Below are 26291 nucleotides of genomic sequence, written 5' to 3'. Positions count from 1 at the left end.
ATACATCAACACATGGGAATGAGAAGTCTCATTTCCCGCCTTTTATATCAAGGAAATGAAGGAGAATGATCACACACAATTTACCAAATAAATTTCTATCATCTGAAAGACAGTAATATACATCAATTTGGTTTTATTCTTATATGATGCAGCAATCAAAAATTTAACCTATTGTGTGGTTTGAGTGCAGATTGGTGCAGAAAACATAATCATGCTGTAAAGTCTCTTTAAAGTCTCTGGCTCAGAGAGGCTTTACTCATTAAATATGGGGATCTGGTAGGCAAAAATCAGTCCATGGGGGTTTCAGAATTTTGGTAGGAAATGGATTAATTGACAGATGCAGAGATTCAAAAATGTTTAAATGTCAAAAGTCATGATTGAATGAAAACTGTTCACTCCACGGCCATCTGGACAGAAATATAATATGCTGTAGAGAATAGGCAATGAAATGCTGGAGAGAATTCTGACATCAAACATCAACTCTTGATATTTTCTTTGTCATTTCTTTTTATCTCTGCCTCCATAAACTTTCTCAGTATTTTTGGGAAATTAAAAATATAAGAAATGCCCAACATGGTGGAATTCTAGATGACAATACTTGATATTAGAATTTCTTTCTGAGGTCATACAAGTAAGAAAAATATGACACTGATCACTTGTACAGCACATCTACAAAGTACTGTGATTGGTGAATATAAAATGTTATGACATCCATACATATTGCAAACCATTTTGAACCCAATATTAGTATTTTGTGCTGTATAGGAGTCCATATCATTATCTTGCCTTTTAAATGTGAAACAGAAGAGTACTTTAAAACATATATATCAAATATAAAACTCTTATTGACATCCCAAAATGGCGCTCCATTCTTTGCCCAAATATCTTCAGTTAACTGAACCATTAGATCTATCAAAACATATCATTTTGCGATTATTTTTGCAATGCATGTGTATTTCATGATACATACTTCACAAGTGTAATTAAACTTTTCAAGATCACAAAAATGCATGCCTTTGCAGTATACACACAGATAACAAATTATCTTTAAAAAGGGGGGAAATCACTTTAATTACTCATCAATATTTCTGCTAAAAAGTTCCTATGAAAGTTTTTTGGTCTTGAAGTGTTAAGGTAAAATATATCTGAGAAGAAAAAACATTAATATAAAGCTGCATACACATTCGTCTGAAGGCATTTAAGGCACTTAACTATTGCAACATCAGTTAACTAACGTAACTCGTTTAAGTGCACTACCCCTTCACTTTACACTGCCCAACTTTGGATTGTGGGTAGACCTTTGGTTTCGCACCACTCTCGATTCAGGCAGCCAATGAGTGGAGGGCACAAGAGATGTTGTCACGTCTTGAGCCATACACTCAATGTGACGAAACGGAATAATACCCAATGACGGTGTCTTGGTAATGGGCAGCGTATCATCATTCTCGACTAATCCCTTTCCGTCGTACAGCACAAGTGGAAAAATTGTCTTCACTATCTAAGAAAGAGAGTTGATGGCAGCAAACTGAAATGGGATGCCTTTTCATTTTCTCAGTTTCAATAGCAATTATCCATGTTATCTCTTGTTGTTGACAGGAGCGATTAAAGGAGTCATCCCCTTTATGCTGGGTTGACCTTAAGCATTCCCTTCTGCGAGCGGTTGCTGAAGTTGTTGTTGCGCGTGCTCATGTAGTGGTGCGTCCCGGTCGGGAACTGGATGAGTGCTCCCTCGTAAGATGGTGACGCATTGTTGAGGAGGTTATTCAGCTGGTTCTTGGCCTGGACCGACTCGCCTCCACACGTAGCCTGGGCTTTGCACCTGAGGGAGAATTGTAGAGGCACAACGGATTAACTTTAGTTTAGTACTCAAAGCAAGCTCAAACAAAACACAGAGGCGACATCAAAACAGCTAGAGACATATGTATGTCCCACTTCATATAGCAGCCTATAATACTTGCAGTTTCTAATGCAGCAGCCCGAGCTACATCCAGTGATGCGGAAGTACCGGTATTTCATCTATTTCACCCTATGGTAGCTGCAATTATTTCATTGTTCAATAATCCTGAATGTCTCTAAAAAACAGGACCTCAGAATGAGGCCCATAAATCATGTTTGAAACATTTTTTTTTTTTAAATTTCCCCACAATACACGAAACATGGTCTGCCGTTATGCATTGCCTCATAAGTCTAACATGTAAGAATGCCACCTGTGCTATCTTGACTGCATCCATTCTATTTGTAAACATTTACAGGGCAATCACTAACCCCAGTTATGCAATAAAAGAGTAAATTCCAATCCTGGGAAGAAATCTTGTGAATATGGAAGCAGTAGTGCACGAAAAGTAACATGAACATGCACTGAGGGAAAATGGAAAAGGGTAAAAAGAGGAACAGGGATACCCAATAAGAAAGCAATATTTATTTGACGGGTAAAGAGCAAAATACTAGTCAGAATGGGATAAAATGCAGTGATGTGATGGTAGAGATATTTCACTGGAGTTAACAAACTCACTCGTAGTATCCCGAGCTGGCCATATTGATGGCCAGGTCCTCGGCAGTGGGGTTGCCATTCATGTACGTCCAGTGCACCTGTGCCCCCGTCCACATGCTGTTGGCATCGTTGAAAGGCATGGGGTAGTTGTCCAGGGCATTCTGCATCTGCACAAAGTTGCTGCGATCCGTTCCTGCAGGGATAGAGGCAAACAGCAACAAATACTCAGCAATAAATGACATATAGTGTTCAAATTTTGTCCTACTATGACGCACAAAAAGAAGAAATTGAGATGCCACTCTTCTGAAGAGAGTTTACTTGTGACTTAACTGCCTAAAATGATGTTAATAAAATTTATGTGTTTCCTCACAGAAAAACTGAGAAATTCACTCTTTCCAAGTACTTTTGAGAGGGATTAAAGGTGTACTGCAGGACAAAATCACATCTGGTTTATACCCGAGATGTGTCGTCACGATCTATGTACACTATTGTGTGATTCTCTACAATAAGTTGTACACCTATGGAATTCAGTATTAACAAAAATAAGAAAAAAAAAAAACTTTCGCCCAGCGACTGCCATAGTGACAGCATTTAAAGTCAGCTATAATTATTGCAAGGTACAGGCCAGTGAAATTGCCGTATGAAAGACAATCCATAGCCATGACAGTCGGACGACCCTAAGAGGTAAAAGGACGCAAAGTTTTTGGACCTACCTCCTCGTCCTTCCCCAGCATCTCCTGTCTGTCCATCTCCCCCAGGGGCATTGTTATTGTGGCGGTTGGAGCCTGTGAGAAAAGAGAAGCATTCCAGAATGGACATAAATATATTTCTTTCGATCTGTCTTCAATACCTAAACACAGCAAAGCAGCAGTTATTCTGATAAGTCCCTCTCCAGATCTTAAAGGGGATGACTAGTAACTGATCAGTGGGAATCAGTGGGAATGCTGGAGGATGATTGTTGCAATCCTTGTGGGATTCACTTAAGAGCACATTACAAATCTATTGATGTGTGAAAATTGTTTGCTTCAGAATGGTCTCATATTCAAGTAATGTGCAGTTTAATGTTATCAGCTTAGCTTGCCTGTACAGTGACGGGGCGATCGCTAACGGTAAACTGGACATTACTTGAATATGAGACCATTCTGAAGCAAATAATTTTCACACAACAAAAGATATATAATGTGCTCTTAAATGAATCCCACAAGGATTGGAACAATCATCCCCCAGCATTCCCACTGATTCCCACTGATCACTTACTAGCCATTCCGTTTAAGTTTTTCCCTGAAACACTAATCACATATATATGCATAATTATTAGGAGCTGCTAAGAAGAGTCTTTATTGCACTAAAAAGCAAACCCAATGAAAACTAAATTTTCTCTCAGAATCTTCTCTTATGGTGCTTGTTTTCAAATCACTCTTGAAATTTTCAATGGACTTTTTATAATACAAATACAGAAATATCAACATCACTATATGCAGTGGTATGCCATTACTACCGCTAATATCATAATCACCAACTAGCTTGTCAATATCAACAAAGTCACTATCATCATCATCATCATCATTGTCATCATCATCGTCACCATCATCGTCACCATCATCCTCACTGTTGAAAGAAGTCAATGTGTGAGTATTATCCACACTGTGATCATCACTGTATTAATATTACCAACATCTTTAACTGTGTCATCATCATCACTATTATCCCCATCATCATTATCACCATTGTCACCATCATTGTTATCATTGTCAACATCATCATCACTATCAACATCACAACAAATGTCATTATCTTAGGTAAATCACTTTCTATATCACTGGACCACAGCAAAAGCCATGTTTCACGGTGCAAGTACTGACCTGTCCACTGGATGTGCACCATATCATTAGCCGAGACTTCCAGCCTGTTTGGCATGAAATCGTACTCCACTGCTGGGTAAGTCTGTACAATATTGCCTCGTTTCCCTCTCACATTGAGGTTGAAGATTTTGGCATTCTGGACAGCTGCATATCCAAAGAGAAAATGTTCACATAATGTTTCAGTCGTATAAATTAAATTGGAAAACTTTATTGGACTGTTGATATAATTCATACATTATTGAAAGATATAATTTTCTTTTAAACTTCATACTCAAGGGACAACACTATAAGCGAAATTCCCACAGGAAAAGAGGTGATTAGAATGGCTCACATTCATGTCATAGTATAAGCTGGCAATATATGAACCATCTAAAAATCGTGAACATCAAACTGCATTACAAACTTGTGACGGCAATGTATAGAGCACTCATTGTCTCATAAAAACTATTGACGAAAAGAAAAATGTCTCCGCTAGTCTGTTATGAATATCAAACATCACTTGCAGGTGAAATCTCATGCAGCTTGGGGGGTTTTTCACAAGCATTATGCACAACCCTCATAATGATGTTATGAGAAAAAAACTGAGAAATATCTCACCCTGGGTGTTTGCGCGTGGCATGATGAGGAAGGCATGAGACCGGTCCTGGAATACACGTCCAAACTGGGCGGTGTTGATGGCCAGACGTAAGGGGGTGTTGTCAGCACCGATGTTCACGTAGGGGTTCTGCTGGACAGGACTCTGAACATTGTTTGCCCTATATCATGGTGGGAACAGGAATGAAAGGGGAAAACAATGAACTTTCAATATCACTCCGAGATTATACGACATACCTGCTTCAGATTTTTATTTTATTTTATTTTTTTTTTTTGAGGGGGGGGGGGGTGAGGATAGCGCTGAAAGGAATTTATAAACTTTGTACGTTTTTGCACACATCAAAAATATGTGGAGACTATTAACATTTCCCTGTGCATGCCTATTTTATATATCTGTTAGAAAAGAACAAAATAGAAAGTCTGAGGTTATGCGGAGTAGACTATGATTCAACTGAATGCCTACCTCCTTTATTCATAGATATTTCTTGAAAGATAGTCAGCATGATTTCATAGCATGACTGCATTTTCACATTCTGAAACTGCCTACTGTATGACTAGCAAATGCTAATGAAATTAAAAGAAAAACTGACAATGTCCTGTTAAACCAAATGTGCTGTATTTCTACTGACAAATTTTTTGAGGTTACCACCAGATGAACAAGGTGTCTATGAGGGTATAACCAGTGGGATTCTCACTCTGAATACTCTTCTTGGCTGACATTGAACGCCCGATTCCTGGACCATGGACAATTTCATGACCACGTGACAAGCTTGGATCAGTAATTCATTCCAGGATCAGGTTCAGATTTGTCTTGGAGCCACCTTGTCCTTTTTTTTTCTTTTTTTTAAAGAGGTTAAATATGTTGTCTTATACTTACGTATCTTGGTTTTGTGCAGATGTGGTGTTCCATGGATCATAATCATCAGTTGAGATGTTATACCTAGAATGTGGTGGCAAAAAAGAAAAAGACAGGATTATGTACATGTATATATATATATACTTTTTTTTTGGGGGGGGGGGAAGTATGATATCAATATCACCTGCATATAGTAGAATTAAGCTGGAGCACAATTTTTGATTAAAGAAAATCAATAATCCAGAGCCATTCAATGTACAAACACCTTAAAATGAGAACTTCCCTAACAGAACCAATTGCAAAATCTATTACAGTCTGAGCCATTCAATGTACAAACACCTTAAAATGAGAACCTCCCTAACAAAACCAATTGCAAAATTTATTACAGTCTGGTTTTACAGTATAGTTCTTAGTGGAAGTGAGCGAGTTCATGAAGATGAAAAGGCGAAGGAAACACTTACCTGAGACGCATGGCACACCTCTGTGTCGTGGCTGATGGGAAGAAAGGCAGTGTCATTGTGTAGCGGCTGGCTTCTCCGCCCCGCGCATTGCCGTTGTGGTTGACCCTGGTCCAGGGGGCCTGCTGGCAGTCGGGGGCCGTCAGGGCCACCAGGCACTGCATGTTCTGCTCATTCCAGGGACGGCCCCACTTGTAGGTGACTCCGTTGCCCGTGGCTGCGTTGCACTGGGCCTCTGTGTTGAATTCTAGGAGGGAGAAGGCAGTTGAAGCGTATCAGAAATGAACACCATCCACCATGACAAGGAAAGATTGTGAAGTAACAAAAACGCAAAAACAATGGAACTGAAAACATTTGTAATATTGATAGTCTGCTAGGAACCAGAAGGCCGTTAACGCAATTTTGGGGGATATTGAATTATTGGTATCACATTGTAGAGCTCGATCTCCTCTACATTATGGCGTCAATTTTAGATCATTTTTATTTTCAGCAAAATATTAAAAATCAAAACCTCAAAGATGCTCTTTTACCTGATATTTGGAACAATGCTTATATTCTACCCACTTGATTAAATAAACTTTTCATTTCACGAAAATTTACTATTTCATTTTTATTCATTCTCAAATCTTAGAACCCGATAGCTCCCTTTTGGTTCTCAGACGATGATAGGTACCCCATTCACTGACTTTTGATATCAGATCAATGCTATTCGTAATGATCCTCTCTGCAAAATCCTTAGAGGTAAATCAACTTACGGGGTGCCTTCTCGAGGTAGTTGGTAAACGCCAGCCACTGACCATCATTAGCTGTACAGTCGGCCTCATTATTGTACCGCGAGGCATGCTTGCGCTGTCCGTTGCCATAGAACTCCACACACTCGTATTTCTCCTGGACGTTGAAACTCTCCGCTTGGTAGTACCTTTGGGTCGGGATAGGTGAATAATTGATACACGTGAGGAAAGCATAGTGATAACACGTAATGCCAAATACTGATGAGAAAGTGATAAATGATCTAGCTTAGAACTCCTTTGAGTTGGTTGGAGGAGGCGTTCCATTCACCTTCAAGTTTTTCCAAAAAGCATTCATCATTTCCACCTTTTAAATGGCTCATTAATCTCACTGATTCAATTTCATTTTCTTTTTCTTCAGTCTCTCGCTCTCTGAATCTGACCAAAGCCCAAAGACAAAGAGTTGAAAAGTCTGATTATTTGGACAACATATCATCAGTATGCTGTCACTGTACATGGAGTGCTGAAATGTATGTTCCACTTGAGTTGTGATCCCAAGGGCCCTGCAATAAGGACATGGCTATTTCAGATCTCCCAAAATGATAATTTGCACAACGAGAGACTTGCACCTTTAACCACTGAAATATCTCCTCACTTTAATAGATATGCTTCGCCAAAATATTCTTTTGGCATGCGGTGAGTACGTTACTCCTCGACGCTTGGCAGCAATGCCAGTTATGCCCACCCATTCTGTCGCAATCCAACATGAACAGTAGTGCATTAAAAAAGGGATTACCTAGATCATGTGACCCCTATTCACTGATGGTCAGTCCAAGGACATTTGGCCAGTAGCTGAAGAATGCAAGCAGCTGAATCAGCCTGCATTTTTTCTTGTTTTCAAACGAGCTTAATGCAAGCCTACTGGTTGCAAATAATGATCACTTTGCCAATGCTTTCACCTATTCTTGTTAAAAATATTGTTTGACCCACATAGTGGGTAAAATTTAGAACATCGTTTTACTTTGCTGACTGTGCTGTGCAATGTTCAAATGAATCCAGAAATACCCAAGCATATGAGAGTTGCTAAAATTATGGTATGCCATTATCAGGATTACCTCTGGACAAATGTCAGCTTTGAGAGTGAACTCATTTGTAAAATGAATTATTTAGCATTGCTGTCCACAAAAGAATTGAGCGTGGCACAAATTCCTCTGAGCACTGACTATTCAAATATTTTCACCTCTACAATGCTTAAAAAAACCCCACACATTATTGAAGAATCGCATCATCTTTACTGTGGTTTCATTTTCTCACAATACCAGACACACTACCACTATGCAGCACAATACAGCTTGTTTTGTTTTTTAACTGGAAACATTGTTAAACAATGTCCAAATGTTACATATACAACGTATCTAGCTTTCTTGACAATCAAGAGTGACCTCTTGACATCCTCTCAGATATTCCATTAGCATGAAGGTCTTCCACTCATGCACTGAATAGAATCAAGACCAAGATAAACGAGACTTCCCTGACTTCAACACATTGATTTTTTCTTTTCAACCAGGTTTGAGACGAGTTGATAAATCTCAACAAGGCTAACATTTTTCTCCCTGTGCCACACTTGCTAAAAAAAAAAAAAAGTGATTTAAATTGTGTTTTCTCTTTGTTGCATGAATTCATATACAGTTGTAAAGTCTCCCTGATTTCTGCTACAGGCTCTCAACAAATCATAAATCTCTTTATATTATGACAATGACAAGAGAAGAGGATACATACATAAGCCCCAAACCCTGATGACTTGGGAATGATTGTCAACCTCTTGGGATGCCTGTAACATGTAAAGTGTTTCCTCATTGCATTATTAGCACCTCCCTGACTTTGGTGTAGGGATTTTGGCAGCCATGCTCTCTGTACTCACTCGCACTCGGACATGTTTCCGACCAAGATGGCAGCATCCCTCCACTGGTTGGGGTGCCAGTACGGGTAGTAGTCGCGCTCCTCTGGACACTCGTATCCCCTGCGCTGGCCGTTGGGGTTCTGGCGAGTGAAGATGGCCGAGCTGTAGCCCTGGTTGTTGTTCTTCAGCTTCTGGTCAGCGGTAAACAGGCCTGGACATGGGGGAAAGAATCACAGACAATTGTTCTGAGTGGTCTTTTCAGGTTGACCCCAGTGGTTGTGGCAATACATTCATAAAAATGTCTTTCTTTGTTGTATGTATTGTATGTATAACAAAATGCAAAGTGTCACTAACCATGCTATTGATATTTGTTAATGTTATGGAGACATGGTGTTATGTAGATACTAATCTGTTCTACAATTTTTGAGATATTTTGTAAACAGACAGACAGACAGACAAACAAATAAATCAATGCTGACAAAAATAAACCTCCTTAGTGGAGGTAAACTTATTCCACTGTACTACAAGGGTGGATGCAATGTGGAAGGAGAGAGTGAAATGTAAGAAAAGAGTCAGGATATTCTTAGTTAATGATCGATTAGTATAGTTCAATTATATGTATTATCATAAGTCCATGCACCATAAAGGTGCCATTGACCCGTTGACAGACTGATTTTGCTACAACACGCATTTCCTATATACACCTGCCTGAGTATACTTTGAACTCATCCTCAACAGGTTAAGCATGAACAATACGATACCTACAATTGTTGAAGTCTCAGGTAACTTTAAGTGTAAGTGATATAGAGAGTATCGGGAGATGAGGATGGTGACAAGGAGAAGAAGATGGGAGGGAAGAGTTTCCTTGACAACCAGCTAGGATGGGGATGGCATCACTCACCGGCGTTTCTCTCTCGGATGTAGCAGGCATCATAATTTTCCCACTGCTCTTGCAGGAAGCGGTTGGCCTGCACATTGTTGTTCTTGCGGTTGGCTGCCTGGTTCTGGTTCTCATTGGCATTGTTGCGTGGAGTGTGATTCTGTGTGTTCGTGTTCTCGCCATTGCGGATAGTATCGTCATCGCCTGGACAAACGTGCAATAGGTAAAGGAGATAGGAAAGCAATGAGCATGATTTATACACCCAAGGCAAAGTCTGCATTTTCATTTTGAACATGCTGACCAATACTTTGTTGCAGGATTTTTAAAGTCTGTCACTAAAAGTGACAGTGCACTTTTAAAGCCTTCAACATTTTAAAAAAAGAGTAGAAGAGGGTGTGTGGGTGGGGGGGGGGGGGGGTGGACTCTTGTTAAAATTTGAGCATCGAGCATGGTTACCTTCCACACTCACATTGCAATTTCTTTTTTTCCCCCTTATTATCTGATTATATAATTTTCACTGGGTTTCATCATTTTGGGTTTTGAATGTGGGCAGAGAAATACAAGGGTGACCAAAAAGTGTTTAGTCTAGAAAGTTATTAGTCATATCACATGCAAAAATTACACTCCACGCTAGTCAAAGTCAAACTACATGTATCCTTACAAAGGCGCAGCTCACCAAACACAGTATTTTTTTTTTCATGCATTAACAGACACGTTCAAACACATTATGTATAAAGCCATGCATCAATGCATGACCACAGACTGTACCATAAAATATGTGTTTGATTTTTTTGCAAGAACAAATAGATCGTTCTGCCAGCCTCGCCCAAACTGGTGCTGCCAAAATGAGTGCTTGAAAGCAAGTGCTATGAAAAGCGATGGACACAGACTGTAGATTCTGTGCGTTAGTGTCTAAATACCACCTTTTCTTGGTAATCAGTTCTTTTGATGGTGCACATATAGATATTATGCACATTCCTCTCGAGCGTACGCATAAAAGCATAAAGGTCTTGTGATGAATAATCAGACATACTGTATATATGATTCAATACAATTTCCTATTCAGTCTAAAAAGCTCAATGCAATCTATGATTGATTCAAACATGTTTCTCAAATGGATAAAATTCTTCACTGGTAATTTAACCCTATACTGAATGCATACTTGTCAATCTCTATCTTGCCTCTCAGTATTTTATCATCTATCTATGAACAAACAACAAAAGCAAATATGAGGAGACACATAAACCGTTAAAACTGGGCCGATGACGTCTACTAGGTTTGCCGCAAAAGGGTAAAGGTCACCTGCTATCTGCATGTTCTGTTTGGTAACAGACACTCAAGCAGGCTCTCAAAACAAAGCTCAAACTCTGACGCGGTATCTTATCACATACTATACAATCAGTGGAAGAGATTTTAAGATTGACTGAAACAGGATACCATACCTTCAAAACATGATAGCATTGCACTTTTCAACATATTTCATATTAAACAGTCCTAACATTTTTCACACCGTTTCTAAGAATAAAATGAATCAATAGGAGAAAAATTTATCAGAAATCAGACAGGAAAATGAATAAAATAATTTGTCTGGATTATACTTATAAAGAGAAACCACCGGAAAGCACTCAGCACTGATGAGTGAAGCTGCTCTGTGCAGTTTTTGCTGTTTTCCTCAAATACTTAGTATCTAATATCCATCCACGACAAAGAAGTCAGATTTATCAACAAATCTTAATTTTTTGTTTCATTCCTGAAATCAACATTGAGAATATGTCAGTCTTTTTCACAAGAAATGTAAACGGTTGACACCTTCTACTTACAGTAATAATGTGGCTATTTCAACGTAAGTCTTGAATGATGTTAACAGACAAATGTTAACCACAGTGACTATGCTTTGTTTACTGATAGACATGCCTGTTCTGAGCACTTTTTTAGTCACCAAATAGACCCACATGCATGGAAACCGATAAGAAAGATTATCTAATCATCCCAATTCCTATTCTGTCATCTTGACCTTCCTGCTGGGAAGGAAATTGTTGCTATACCTAGGTGGGCCAGCTTACTTTTATGCAGGTTTGGGTTGGGAAATCAACTACCTGGCAGGTTATAGCAAAGCATCCAAGCACTCACAGGGTTCAGATGAACTATCTCTTATCCATCAACTTTGAACATCAAAACTAAAAGAGAGGTCATTGGATGCCATAGCAATAGAAATGATTAGAACGGCGGTGCCGAGTGTGTTAACTGCAAGCCTGGTGCACTCTTGACAGAGCTGCGCTGCACTGAGCACGTAGCAGTACGTACCTTGGGCGGTGTTCGCATTGGGCTGGCACATGTACTGGATGACGATGTTGCAGTTGAGCTTGTGCGGGTCTGCGTCCTCATCACCACCGCAGCCGTGCTGGTTGGTCCACTCCACAGTGTAGAAGCTCTTTCCCTGGTCGTTCTGCATCGTCTCAAAGTTGGCACTGGCAAAGAATTGCTGTGGAAGAATGCAAAGGCACACTTGCTCATTAGATATTTTATATCAAAACCTCTAAAATAGAATTCCGAATATGTTAAAAGTTAAGGTCTGATACAAAAGAGTAAATTTTCATTAGCACAATATTGAAAATTTGATTAAAATTGGACAAGAATTACAGAAGTTATGAAAATGAAGCAGTTTCCTTAATCTTAACACAACACTTCTCAAAAAGTTGATATGAGTATGAGTGACTTGATGATACCATCCCTTCACAACTTGTCATCTAGTTTTAAGCTTTTTTAAAGGTTTTTTTTAATGTTTGTTCAAATGCACAAATCTATGCCCCAGCCTCAACTCCTAATATATATTTGACTGATCAATATTCAGAAATTAGTCAGCTCCATAAATATTTGTTTCACACTTTTGAGCAGAAAAACTGAATATTTTCATATAAGATGCCGTAGATGGAAAATTGTGACATGAAGACATCATCAACTTTATACTCATTTTAAAATGCATTCTATTAACATCGACTAAAGAATATCTGAGAATTTTTTTTTGCACAAATTAACATCATTTCATAACTTTCTTAATTGTTATCTGATTTTGACCAAATTTTCACTGTTGTACCAATAAAATTCCACTCTTTTTTTTTCAGACTAACATGGTCTGACACATTTGATATCATCACAAACAGTCCGGCACTCTTTGTTCCTTTCAAGGATCAAGATCTGCACACAAAATTTACTCTGAAACACAATTCCTACTATCATTGCTTCTTAGATAATTAGGAACAGAAATTCTCATGTACAGCTAAATAATATTCTCAGTCTTATACAGAGGAATTTGAGATAAACAAATTAACATAGCAACATACACACACACACACACAAGATGTGCTGACTGGCTGTGTGTATTGAACATTTTAATGTTCACCCGTTGAGGACAAGTCTCGAGTATACTCGGGTAAGTGTCTATGGGAAGTGTGTGTTTGACATAGCAAAATCAGCCCATCCTCAATGGGTTAAAGGGGAAGGCTAGTAACTGATCAGTGGGAATCAGTGGAAATGCTGGGAGATGATTGTTCCAATCCTTATGGGATTCATTCAAGAGTTCATTGTATATCTATTGTTGTGTGAAAATGATTTGCTTCAGAACGGTCTCATATTCAAGTAATGTGCAGATTAATGCTCCGTCACTGACCAGGGACGCTAACCTGGAAGCATTAAACTGCACATTACTTGAATATGAGACCATTCTGAAGCAAATCATTTTCACACAACAATAGATATACCATGAACTCTTGAATGAATCCCATAAGGATTGGAACAATCATCTCCCAGCATTTCCACTGATTCCCACTGATTAGTTACTAGCCTTCCCCTTTAAGCATAAAATTAGGCATATTGGAGGAGTATGGATATCTCCTGTGAAGAAGATTATCATTACAAATAGTTCAACGTCAAATGATTCATTCTGAATAGCAGTCTTTCCAGTCTAAAACTTGCTTATGAAACAAAACTCTACTTCAGCTTAAAGTAAGATGGCATGATTCCTCTGGAAGTTCCTAAACACAAACAGAATTTTAAAAAAAAGGCAGTTAGACTTTTCTGGTGCAAAATGCCAAATTTATGATAAACTTGCTTGCAGTTCATACTTGCTCTATTGCCACATGATGTAATTCTGGTTTTTACAAACATCTTCTATGATTACATCAAAACGAACGGATGCCGTCAACATAAGTTTAAATGTAGACACATTGAGAACCAATTCGATAAGAAGACGTCACGGATGACATAGTCACACCTCAATATGATATAAATTTAGACGTGAAATTTATTGACAAAGGATATAATGTATTATGATGTAATTTCTTCAATGAGGTACTGTGTTTGGGGAAAAAACAACTTCTATTTTTGATATCATTTTTCAATTGAAGATAATTTTTCCCTTGCATGATTCACTACCCATGGCAGACTGCCAGAGCAAATTGAAAGAAAAGTACCAAACCAACAAAGGAAGTGAAATCCACAGAACAACCCCCAAAATAACTATACAAACATGGAAATTTCATGTAATCTCTTATGGTTTTATGCCCCAATGGGCAATTCCGCGGTTAGTAACGTTACATTTGAACAAATTTAGATATTTGTTTTTACCACTAAATTACCATTTATTCATTTCAAGTCAAAATTATGACAAAAACATGTTCATCCTTCCCAGGTTTATGATACAGAAAAGAATGAACACAATCCAAGAAATATTAGAATTGCTATAGCAACTTAAAGGGCTGGTTAGTAACGTTACGAAAAAAGGACATGACAAAAAAATCAATGTCTTGTAACAAAAAGTGTGCAAAAATTCAAGTTACTTCAAACAAAGTGTTGCATTAATTTCAATTATTGCATCATGACAAATGTTCATGCAATTTTTTTTAGCAGTTCGACCGATAATTTTTTAGCTAGACCCCCAAAAGCATGGTTCGTAACGTTACGGTTAGTAACGTTACATTTGTCCGGAGTAATTCCGCAGGTCATTTCACCCTTTTGTAATTGACAAAATGTCACATGACTTCTGGAGTATTTAAATGTATTCATCTTTTACCCTTTAGCAAAACTTTGAGGAAAAAATTTCAAAGGAACCCACTGTAATTTGCATTTAAGTGAATTTCAGCGTCCCCAGTCCCACATGTACATTTTAAATGATGGTTTTAGATCTCGCAAAATCAATAAATACGAAAAATAAAATCTACTGAATTTTAAAGACCCTAATGATTGGTGAACATCCATGGCATTAGTTGATACCTAGATCAAAGGGTAAGATAAAGAGGCACATTTCTTTTATCCATGTCATGTCCACCTAACTGCGGAATTGCCCCAATGATGATGATTTAAGGACAAAATTTAGATGAGATCGGACAAAATGAGTGACAGGGTCAACAGGGATTGCAATTCAGGTACACGTAAAGAAATATAAAGCAAAATCACATAAACAAGATTAAATTCTCCAGGTAAAACAATATCGACAGGCACATCTTAATGAAAGTGCACCAAACTACAAGAGTCATATTTCTTTCCATACACTCTCAAATTCTCTATCTGATTTTAACAGACTTTTTTTTTTCACACATTCCCCTCCATTACAAAGTGATTTCTCTTTCACTTCACTTGTAAAGTATGTTAGTAACATTTACAATATTGTGAATAAGAATCACCAGAACTATGAAATATTTTAGGGAACTTTCCTTCACTTATAAATTCAAATAAAATCACATCTTTTCCATGTTTGATTTTCATTATCCGTTTTGCTGTTGTTGATGTTGTTTTAAATCAAGAGTACATGTGCTGGAAAGCTCTTCATGGTTGTTTAAAGTTTAAAATTACAAATTCAGGTGGGATGCATTTAGAATGGCATTGAGAGCTCCATGGCTAGGACTGACTACATGAATGTTGGGCTTTAAATTTGAGCAAAAATACAAACTATTGATGTCTTCTTACAGAAAGAATTCATAATTTTTTTTGGTTTTTTTTTTGGATTTTTTTTTAAAGGGGATGGCTAGTAACTGATCAGTGGGAATCAGTGGGAATGCTGAAAGATGATTGAGGGATGTAGAGTACATTATATATTTATTGTTGTGTGAAAATTGTTTGCTTCAGAATTGTCTCATATTCAAGTAATGTGCAGTTTAATGTTTCAAGTTTAGCGTGCCTCTACAGTGACGGGGAGATCGCTAACGGCTCATTAACGATCGCCCCGTCACTCTAATGGTGTGCTAACCTGGAAACATTAGACTGCCCATTACTTGAATATGAGACCATTCTGAAGCAAATAATTTTCACACAACAATAGATATATAATGTACTCTTAAATGAATCCCACAAGGATTGGAACAATCATCCCTGCAGCATTCCCAGCACTGATTCCCACTGATCAGTTACTAGCCATCCCTTATAAAGCAGTATTTGTTCTGACATTTACAGGAAATACTCTTTCCTGATTTTTTTTTCTATAATGGTTTTCCATCATGAAATGAAATCATCTCCTGTGGCTACAGTATGACTTTCATTTAAAAAGCTTATATTGCATTGGATGTGGTTAGATAAAAATGGAAACATAAGACTAACAGAATCCAACAATCAATGAACATTATACGATGTACATTGTACACTGAATTAATTTACAACTGCATCAAGGTGGAATCACATTGAATCACCTTCCGCAAAGCTGTGCATATCATCCGCACACATTTCCCACTACCTGCCCTTTGGAACAAACACATATCGACCCTCGACATCCTGTGCGACATCCAGTGAAGGCAGGCGGATACAAAACAATCGATCAAACATTAGAATTCCTGGCCATGCAATGACTAACAACTTCCTATTTCACCCACCACAGCGTAAACTAGGGATTAAATAATAGATGAGAAATTAGAAATTGCTTGAAATCAAGCTGAGCAGATGAGGAAACTACCGATTATATTTCACACCCCCTTGGTACCAGTATCTACCACCATACGTGTGGCTTCCCTTGTTCTCTTAATCACTTTAACTCACAAATATTTGCATTAAACACACTGCTTCAACACTGCTACCCTTTGAGTGCATTTCAAATTATGGTGAAAGCAAAACAACGTCCCTTGATTTCTGTAAGCAAAGAAGCAGAATACTTCTATTCATTGCATATCTCTGGAGCAGACATGCGCAAGATCCTTTTTTCTTTGTTGCTTCTTTAGTTGGAGAACATACTTTGCAGTTATTTTGAATTTGAGGAGGTTTTTTTTTTGGGGGGGGGGGTTTGGTTTTTTTTTTTTACTCACTTGTTACGTAATCATAAGTAAATTGCTGGTAGTCTGAGGGGTATCTCTTTCTTATCATGCTAGATGCAATTTGGGCCATTAGTACTGCTACTGCAAGGTGAGAAGGATGTTCCCCAAAGAGATTTTGCAGGAATGGGCAGCAAACAGCTCTGTTCTTTCCGCTCAAATTCCTCTACATGGTAAACTGATGGGGGGAAGAATAGAGACGGTGTATGTGTACCGCATGCACGAATTTAGAGCTAGGAAAATACTTGATTGGGTCACCACATGTGAACAATGTTAATGCAGTTCTTCAAACTTTATTCCCAGCATTTTTTCTGAACTGCGTAGTTTGCAACGATTGAACCCCTCGCATAAATCAGGTCACAGTGGCCTTTGATGCTGAACGAGGATTGTGTTTAAACACCCTATGACTGAAACGTAATAATCTGCTGCTGAGTTTTACAGTTGTACTTGAATTGTCTGCTTTCCACATTTTGATCACATTCATTAGGTTTGGTTGCAATTTAGTCAAGCATACTATAGGCCTATAGAGTGGATATGACTCTATTCAACCATCCTCGGATAAGACGACATAACAACACACACACACAAACAAAAATGAAGGTTATTTTAGTGTATGACGTGTACTTAATCACCTGTAAAATACATTGGAATTGCGTAGTTTGTATTGAAGTATCAACACTGCTGTTCTGTATTCATTCCACTCAAACTGATGCATTTATTGGCATATCTCTCTAAAGTTATAATGATAACAGCACTTTTATGGACTAAAAATTGAGGCAAAAATTCCCAATTTCTACTATCATGTACAATTCAATTGAGAGAACTTCAACAGGAGTTGAAAAAGACACGATGCGAGTGTGAATAATTTTGAGTTGAATGGTTGAATGCACAGCATACACACATTATGTGGAAAAGAAAAAAAAATGAAGACTTGAGATGAGGATGTTCAATAACAAGATAATGACAACACTTTAAGCTCCTCCCTTATTTTATTTTTCCAGGAATGCTATTCCAGCAAAAATAAAATAAATAAATTTAATTCAAATAAAGCTGTTGATAATGAAATGTGAGTTTGTGTAATTCCAAGAGTAGTTTGGATTGACATTCTGGCATGAGCAGCAGCATGATATTCCCTGCAAGAAAGTTGTTTCTCTGAAAGTCATTTTCTAAGCATAAAGCAGGCAATTTTGGCATATCAGAGGCTTCATCTTGGTGCACGTGCAAAGATCTGTAATTCATATTAGCAACCAATAACTTCAAGAAATAAATTGCTATTCTAAGCACTAATTTGTAGCCCTACCCCACCCCCCTCCACTTGAAGCCACATATTAAGCTGCCAATTTTATTCTAACAAATACATACCTTACTTAACGAGTCACACAAGGAAGTAAGACCTTCATGTACTGAGAAGGATATAACACATGAGTGACCAGGGACTGACCCTCTACCTCAAAGCACAAAAGGCTATTGTCCAGTAATGGTCACATCCAAAGGGGGGGGGGGGGTGGGTTGGGGGAAAGAAATCAAAAGGAGATCTAATGTTCTCTTCATAAAGATCTGTCAAACTCCAGTACACCCTTGTCAGACATGAATGGGTGACAGGTTAGGGGTGGGTGGATGGAATGGTGTGGGTGAGTAGGTGAGGATGAATGCCTAATTGTTTTGTGTCATTTCAGAGGGGTCCCCTGTAGGTCTAGTTAAAGCCCAAATAAGGCTAAACCTTTGGTTTGTATCCAAGGCAGCTGAGCAAGTACTTCCTGCTTTACTCTCCTCCGTAATGAATTGGGGCCCCTGTGAGTGATGGCAACTGCTGTCTATACATCCTGGCTCTATTCAAGCAATCTACGCACTATGAAAGCCCTATTTGTTGTTCTTGTTTCTTTATGGCGGTGTTTTCAGGCTTTGTTAATCTGTTAAACTGAGGGTTAGTTCCTGGGGCTGTTGTGAATGTCTGTGACGTAATTGATGGCATTTTGGAAATAAACTGATGTCTCTTTCTCTGGCCAAGCTCTAAATTATTTCCTGGTTCGGCACAATGTGAGGCCCCTTGAGGGAAACCTCCACTTCACCTTATGCAGAATAGTCTGTTTTCAGCTTCCATCTTTGGTTGTTGTTGGGCTTTTTGTAAAGAGGGGGGGGGGGGGTACGAATCTGGTGTTAGTCCTCTTTACAGCACGTGGTTATCCTTGCGTAAACTAGTGAGATACGATCACCACCTGACTTCTAGAAACACATGTTGGACAGCGCAAAGTGCATTCTATCCCTAAAAGAATATTAGTGACGTAAATATATAAAGTTCTACATATTCTGGGCACCTTTTTGACGCAAGGATGATGATGACGAGTGAAAAGGAGGTAAAATAAAAGAAAAGAAAAATGTAAGCAAGAAGAAATCAAGGAAAAGCAGATGAAGGTGAGGGAAAAGACCAGGAAGAAAAATGAGAATGAGAATAAAAAAGGGAAGAGAGAAAGGACAAGTTTGAGAGAAGAAAAAAAACAACAAAGTTTGAAAAGGAAAGAAGAAAGAAAGAGAGTCCAATAATGAAGCAAAAAGCAAGAGCATATTTAGTTTCTATGCACACTATGCACAGGAGGAAGATAAGGATACGAGCAGCAGATCATCTGTACATGGCATTAACACTGACTGAACAAGACTTCACTTATCATACTCTAGGACAATTGATGAGCATTCACTATGAAAACAATAATAGCATGACATATATCTAGCTCCAAGGTTAAGCACACCAAAGAGCATATGTTTATGAAAGGCATCAATATGTTCCCAGAAAAACATCAAGCATTTTGCCCCAAAAGGTGATAGTGTGCTAGTACTTGATTTACTTTCATTTTGATTGTGATTAAAGAAACAAGATTGTGCTGTCACCAATTCTCAATGCCAAGACATCAGGGCCTCCCAAATTCATGTTCAGAAAAGTGTTTAAAGTATGGTGAACGAGACATTAAAATCGAGAAAATCATATAAAATAAGGTGTCAAAGCAGAGGGAAATGTCTCCTACAAAGAGATTTTTAATGCGACTTATTAAAAGATATTCGCGCCACTGAGAAATCGCGAGTTAAAACTGACTGATTTGCTTCACCGATATTCGCTTCGGAACAGCCGTCTTTTTCGAGCCCTAAAATATGACATCACGAAATGAACAAAACCCTTTACGAGTGCAGAGGGACATCGAGGCCACCATTCATAAAGCACGTATTTCTTGGTGAACGGATGCAATATCTGGCCTGTCTTTAATAGTTGCATTTGCTTTCTCGGCTGAGACATTAAAATGTCCAATTTTTACCTTATATTGTACGGGAAGACTTTGAGTTTGACATCGAGAGTGAATTGAGTGATGACAGTGACAATAACATTGTTAGTGACAGTGGCAAAGTCGGGGTGGTGCGAGGGCGAGGCGACGGATATGGAAGGCCGCTTCGGACACAACTCGTTTGGGGCATACATGGAAACGGGCATACGTATGCAACTGCCGCGCCCCTCCATACGTATGCCCCAAACGAACTACGTCCGCAACGGCCCTCCATAGACGGAGCCCACTGTGTGGATGGAGTGCTTAGGACAGCGCACATTTCGTGACGTCATAATTTTGGTCACCAAAATTTCACCGTCAGATCGGGTTCAGGTGGTCTGAAAAGGGTCTCAAAACACCATCTCTCCATCGTTCTGGAGATGTTTCTACCTTCTGAAAGTTAATTATTCATATTCCTAGAGACTTAAGCTTTCCAGAAATGTATAAAACACCTTGTTTATGAATATCATCCTTTTTTTCTCATTCACCATACTTTAATAGTGCTAATAATACCCTTTAAAGGTAATCTTGACTCTGCCCCCGCTGTAGGTCCCTCCCATATGCCAAAGCCCTCCTCATTCTTTTCTGATGCTTTTATTTTAGCTTTGTTTGTCAGTGGTCTGTCCTTCCAGCAAGGGTACAGCAATGAGATAGTTTAAATTGTTGGTGTCGCATGAAACTACATGTATTATCACAAACTCACAGAAAGCAATAAATGTGGTATCTTTGGGCACTAATCACCATGAAAGCAAGATCCAGTATCCATTTTGAGTCTACTTTCCACTTTTGTTCTGTGTTATGAAAGGATAATTTGACACACAACTCTTTCCACTCTGAAGGTCCTCTCTTCATATTGACAAAACCTTGCTGAATGTACTGAAATGACATTCAAAGGAGTAAAATTTATCCTTTTTGAACCAATAAGGATATTTTCACAAGATTTTATTCTGTTTACACTAAAGAGCGAGAGAGAGAGAGAGAGAGAGAGAAGACAATAATATGGATAGATCATACATGTGAAAGCTATGTGTTGTGATTGAAAACAAACTTAATGATGCAATTTGGTTGTGTATGTTTTTATGGGGTGGGGGATGGGGGAATGTTACGTACACAAGTATGTAGTTGAAATGCTCATGATGTTAATTCTGTCCACGTTTATTATAGGTTTCAGTTCCTCATCAACATAAACTGTATTAAACCAGCAAATAAATGTACATTGTAAGTGGTAACTTTTCATTTTCAACATTGTTTACATGTATCATTACATCATCACCAATATTTTCTATGTCACAGCAACATGTATAAAAAAAGCTCATCAGCAGTGGTAATGCCATCATTAACTTGCAACTCTAATGGATTGCATAATTGATATTTTACATTGATCAGTGATTTGGCAAACACCAACTCTTCCCCTGTAAAAGACATCAGTAACAATAGCATCAGGCATCTCGGAAATGCAATTTTCCCATCTTATTGCCCCCATTTTAATAAGCAATCAAATCTGCGGGCTAAAATATTGTTTATTGTCCACTGAAGAATATCAATGGGACTTAGCATGTAAAACAGCAGGCAATAAACGTGAGTACTAGTACTTTGCCTCATCTGTTGCATGAATGCTTGATATACATTAAACTCTGGCTACAAGGCCACAAACTCTTGCTCCAAGTGCAAGTGGGCAATGTTGGTAAATTGCCCCATAGTCTACTTGTTTTCCCCCTGATTAAAATGCAATTTAAGATATGATCACATCAACTGTCCATATTTTCAAGTTTGCTCTTTCTGTATGTTATTTCATTTATCATTTTGTTATATCATTTGACTTGGGCAATGAGATTCTACTTCAGACAATAAATGCGCTAAGTTATCCCCCTCAAGGCCAGTCAATTATTGACTGGTCATTCAAGCACAATATTTCAATACGACAAAGTTGTTGATCACATGCAATGGATACAAGTTATCATTTCAAGGAAAGAGATTCTTTCAGCGTTCATGTGTAAGTCAATGGGAGACTTGTGAGGTCATGACATCGTCATCTTATTTGCATATTAATGCTGGGTTGCTATGGGAATCCTTGCTTCACCAAAACTTACTCAGAACTTTCAAAGTCCATAACTATGTATTCTTAATTAGATTATTTCAGAAACCTCTCACAGTACTTTACAGTACAGTACTTTATAGTTAGAATCTGACGCACAGCACAACAATCTTGCCACAGTAACAGAAATTTGATATTGAATACAATACTATGTATACACCCACAATACCTGGTAATCTAAAAACATAAAATATTCTAATTTTTAAAAAAAATTCTAGTCCATTCTTGATCAGTACTAACAAGACAAAGTGCTTGACTTACCATTCGGTACTGGTTTTCTTCTTGGGTATTGGCATTCTGTTGCGTTTCTCCTACATTGTATCCACCCCTGTTGTTATTCTGTAGTACACATGGATACAAAAGGGTAGAAAAATTAAATAGAACAAATGTAATAATTAACAAAGAAAGTAGGTCAAAGTGATAACTCTAAGCACATTTATTTTGCAGAGGAATAGTAAATCATCAAGATCAAAATTATGCAGGAAGCACCACAATCTGACAAAAAGATGAAGATAAAAGCTGGCAAAACAGGCCTTGCTGAGTACTGTTCCCTTTTATCATACGAGGACAAGGATATAAATTGGTACAATACCTCTGTAGGCATTACTCTGCATGTATCTAGCCAAGTGATTTTAAATAAAAAAAAGACTGCTTTTAAACTTCCATGTGACTTTTGACACTAATTACAACTGGTTTATAATTTGAGCTCATTACTAGTTCTTCTACAGGTGCACTGATCAGTTTACACTGTCATCAAGAGACCTGCGATTTGACCAAATAATTATACACATAATATAGTGTATAAAGTGACCACCCAGCTCCATCGCAGATTAGGATTCTCTGAACGATGAACCAAAACATAATTTGGGTTGACAAACTCAAATTTTTGATGTTTGTCTTACCTGGGAGAGTAATTTCAGTAAAACTGAAATTTGGATATTTTAGCCATTTTTCTGTAACATATATTTTCAGACAGGCACTGTTTTCACTGAGAAATAGACAACATTTCCACCGCTACTTCTGCACAGAACACCTGAGTGATCCTAATATTTAAATACTCTTTTTCTCCTTTGTCTATGAAACTACACCTCCACGCTCTCTTATTTCAATCACTTTTTGAATGGGTTTCGATGATCCCATTTAAAGTTTTATCATTTTAACGCTTACAGCTTTGCACTCTTTTAAATATGTAGACAGTGGAAATTCATTTTGACCAACTTTTTTGCAGGTTTTGTCCAGGGCAGTCACACAAATTCAGCCTGGCATGTACCATGAAGCTGAGTAAGGTGTGTAACACAACATAAAACACAAACCGAAAAATTAACACAATTGGTTGTGATACGTAATACTTCTCCCTCCACAATGCTGAGAAGAAAACAAAGAACAAAGCTGACCACCCAATCTCATAGAAAAGCATTAGAAATCATGCTAAAGTATCTTTCTCGCTTGGCACGAGAAATCTCAAATCTTTATGTTAAATTACTTTACTGTTTTTCATTTCCCCTTTCAAATACGAAAGCTCAGGAGACCTACCTGAGAGTCAAAGGCCCTGTTTGCATTCTGTCTGTTGGCTGATTGTTCATTGAGTCTGTTGTTGGATCCCCTAGGGTTGTGGAGGTAGACATCGGCTTGTACCCTCAACATGAGGGTAGCCACCAGTAAGGAGGTAAACCGGAAAATCATTGTGATACTGGGCGGGGAGAGAGAAGTAAAATGTGGTTAACATTTCTAAATGTCATCACTCATTAAAGGCATCATGAAGAGAAAAGAAAATGCAAGAAACAAAAACAAAAAAACAAATTAAACGCAAACATTTGATAAACGCATAAATGAATAGTGCAAATCTTGGAGTAAGCATCAGCATGTTTGTATGTGCAGGGGGGGGGGTCTACAACTTAAGCTCAATGACTAAACATTCACAATCCTCTATGTGTCATGATCATCTATCTCAGAATTTAGATCCTTGATCATACAAGATAGCTCTACAAATACATAATCAATGTAAATATGAATTCTGTAGGCCTGTTATCATCACTCAAAAACCAGCAACAAAGTTTGACCTCCCATGCACAAATCTGACTGTGTGCAAAAGCATGATGTAGCCAGCAGTTGAATTTTTGACAACATATGTTCAGTTGATTTATGGACGAATTGCTTTACTGCTTCACATCAGCTTTGGCATATTGACTTGAAAATCCATCATCCATCATAGACTACTACTACGAAGGGCCTTTTTAATGATACCGGTATGTTCTTTTTATGAAAACATCTGGCCCTCTCCTTTATATCTGTCACAAAGATCAACTTCATCTCACATCTGTACGCTTTGGTATCCTTTAGTGCATTTGTTAGTGAAAGTGGAAGAAAGCTAGATTGAATACCGGTAGTAGATCAGAGATACATAAAATTTACACTAACTTACACTAATTTTGGCGCATCACTTATTGAAACATGGATACATTCAAGCCGAAAGTTAATGCAAATGAATGACCACTAAGAACTACAATACTGCGTATACTACATTATCTTGTTTGAGCTGCAGATCCCATTCCGTCTAACCTACGGTTAACTTTATTAACTGATCACTAACACTAAATTTACAGGTTAAAATTTGCGAGAATTGTTACGGTGAATTGAGCCGAACAGTACATCTTAATCAGGGTGTGGGACTAAGCTCTAGGGACGCTGGCATCACCACACTTGTCAACATACCACCCATAAAGTATAGACTTTCACAGTTTTACTACTATAACGTTAAATTTGATTTGATTACTTGCATAAGACCTTTAACATACAAAGTTATAAGTTGTATCACACTTACCAATACTACGAGTTCTCTCTGCTTTGGCAAGTTTAGGTTTGCTTCTAACTCACAGTACGTGATTGTTGTCGTTCTTTATCTTGGCTACGATGTCATGAAAGTAGTCCCAGTCGAATGGGCGGAGCCTAGTTCGCCACTAGCTCAAAGTTCTGAGATGAAAGGAACAGGTTGTTGAATCGGGGGTGGGGTGGCTACACTGATCTCTCTGTTGTACTCCAGTACATAGAAATCATCAGTTTATTATGTACAAGGTAATTCCTCTTCTTTTTTCGACCTTCTTTGCTCCTAAAAGGCGAGTTATAACGTCTCCTTTTCTCAACCTATCTGCTGAAGAAGGCAAAACGCCAGATGCGAGATTTCGTCTTTTACACTACTTGTCGAGGATAAAGAAAATAGAATGACGTAAGCGAGGGCATTCAAGCTGGCTCCATTTCCTTATACGGCAAATAAGTTCGCCCCACAGGGAGGGGCGTCGAGTCGCATTGGCGTTTTGCTGTCCCTACGTAAGATGACTATTAGATAGCGTCAAATCAAATTCATGAGGATTTTAGTGTCAAATAGCCATATACAGGCCTTTAGACACAACATGACAAATTGCAGCCAGAGAAAGATTGTAGCAAGCCCCTAACAATCACGTAAACAAATTATTAATTCACATCAGCAGTGTAACTGTATCATAACATATCTAATGCGGTGATTTAATTCCCTCGATATGTTTTATTCTCTTTTACCGAAATCGAAGCGTAAAATGTCAACTACAAATCTATCAAGCGCTTTGGATAAGAATGATTAACACTTGTATTTGATGCTCATTATCATGCAGGCCTATATCCATGCATTGTATCCAAGTAGCTTTTGAATGACCGTTTTTACGATGAATGCTGCGATGAACTTTTGTACACAATATAATTATATGCAAATAATCTAATCTAGCTGATCCTCAAAACATAGTGGATATAGAATTAAAACATGCCTACTACAGGATCGATTTACTTGACTTTCGATTATC

At 38.1% G+C, this 26291-nt stretch overlaps 1 protein-coding gene across 1 annotated transcript; it reads right to left on the bottom strand.

Annotated features, from left to right (window-relative positions):
- On the bottom strand, nt 1-25371 carry LOC139716625 (protein DD3-3-like). The gene is made up of 14 exons (XM_071628151.1): nt 25283-25371; nt 23995-24151; nt 22723-22800; nt 12074-12251; nt 9791-9973; nt 8911-9100; nt 7017-7180; nt 6265-6508; nt 5825-5887; nt 4951-5108; nt 4354-4497; nt 3205-3276; nt 2513-2684; nt 1-1819 (listed from the first exon to the last, which is right to left on the bottom strand). Exons 2-14 carry the CDS (start codon nt 24142-24144, stop codon nt 1621-1623), a joined length of 1995 nt encoding a protein of 664 aa, XP_071484252.1. The 5' UTR covers nt 24145-24151; nt 25283-25371; the 3' UTR covers nt 1-1620.
- Between the last annotated feature and the right edge of the window lie 920 nt (nt 25372-26291).

This window comes from Diadema antillarum, unplaced genomic scaffold (assembly GCF_040938485.1).
Source record: "Diadema antillarum isolate AM-2024a unplaced genomic scaffold, OU_Dant_1.0 scf00000068, whole genome shotgun sequence".
In the NCBI taxonomy this organism is placed as follows: domain Eukaryota; kingdom Metazoa; phylum Echinodermata; class Echinoidea; order Diadematoida; family Diadematidae; genus Diadema; species Diadema antillarum.
Note: the sequence above shows the minus strand (reverse complement) of the source record. Positions and strands in the feature narration are given on the sequence as shown.

Bases quoted from the DNA above. Each gene is read 5' to 3' on its own strand.
- LOC139716625 (XM_071628151.1), bottom strand. From the start codon at position 24,144: ATGATTTTCCGGTTTACCTCCTTACTGGTGGCTACCCTCATGTTGAGG. The intron at 22,801-23,994 runs GTAGGTCTCCTG...TGTGTACTACAG, and splicing joins ACAGGGCCTTTGACTCTCAG to AATAACAACAGGGGTGGATA. The intron at 12,252-22,722 runs GTAAGTCAAGCA...ATTCTTCCACAG, and splicing joins AAGAAAACCAGTACCGAATG to CAATTCTTTGCCAGTGCCAA.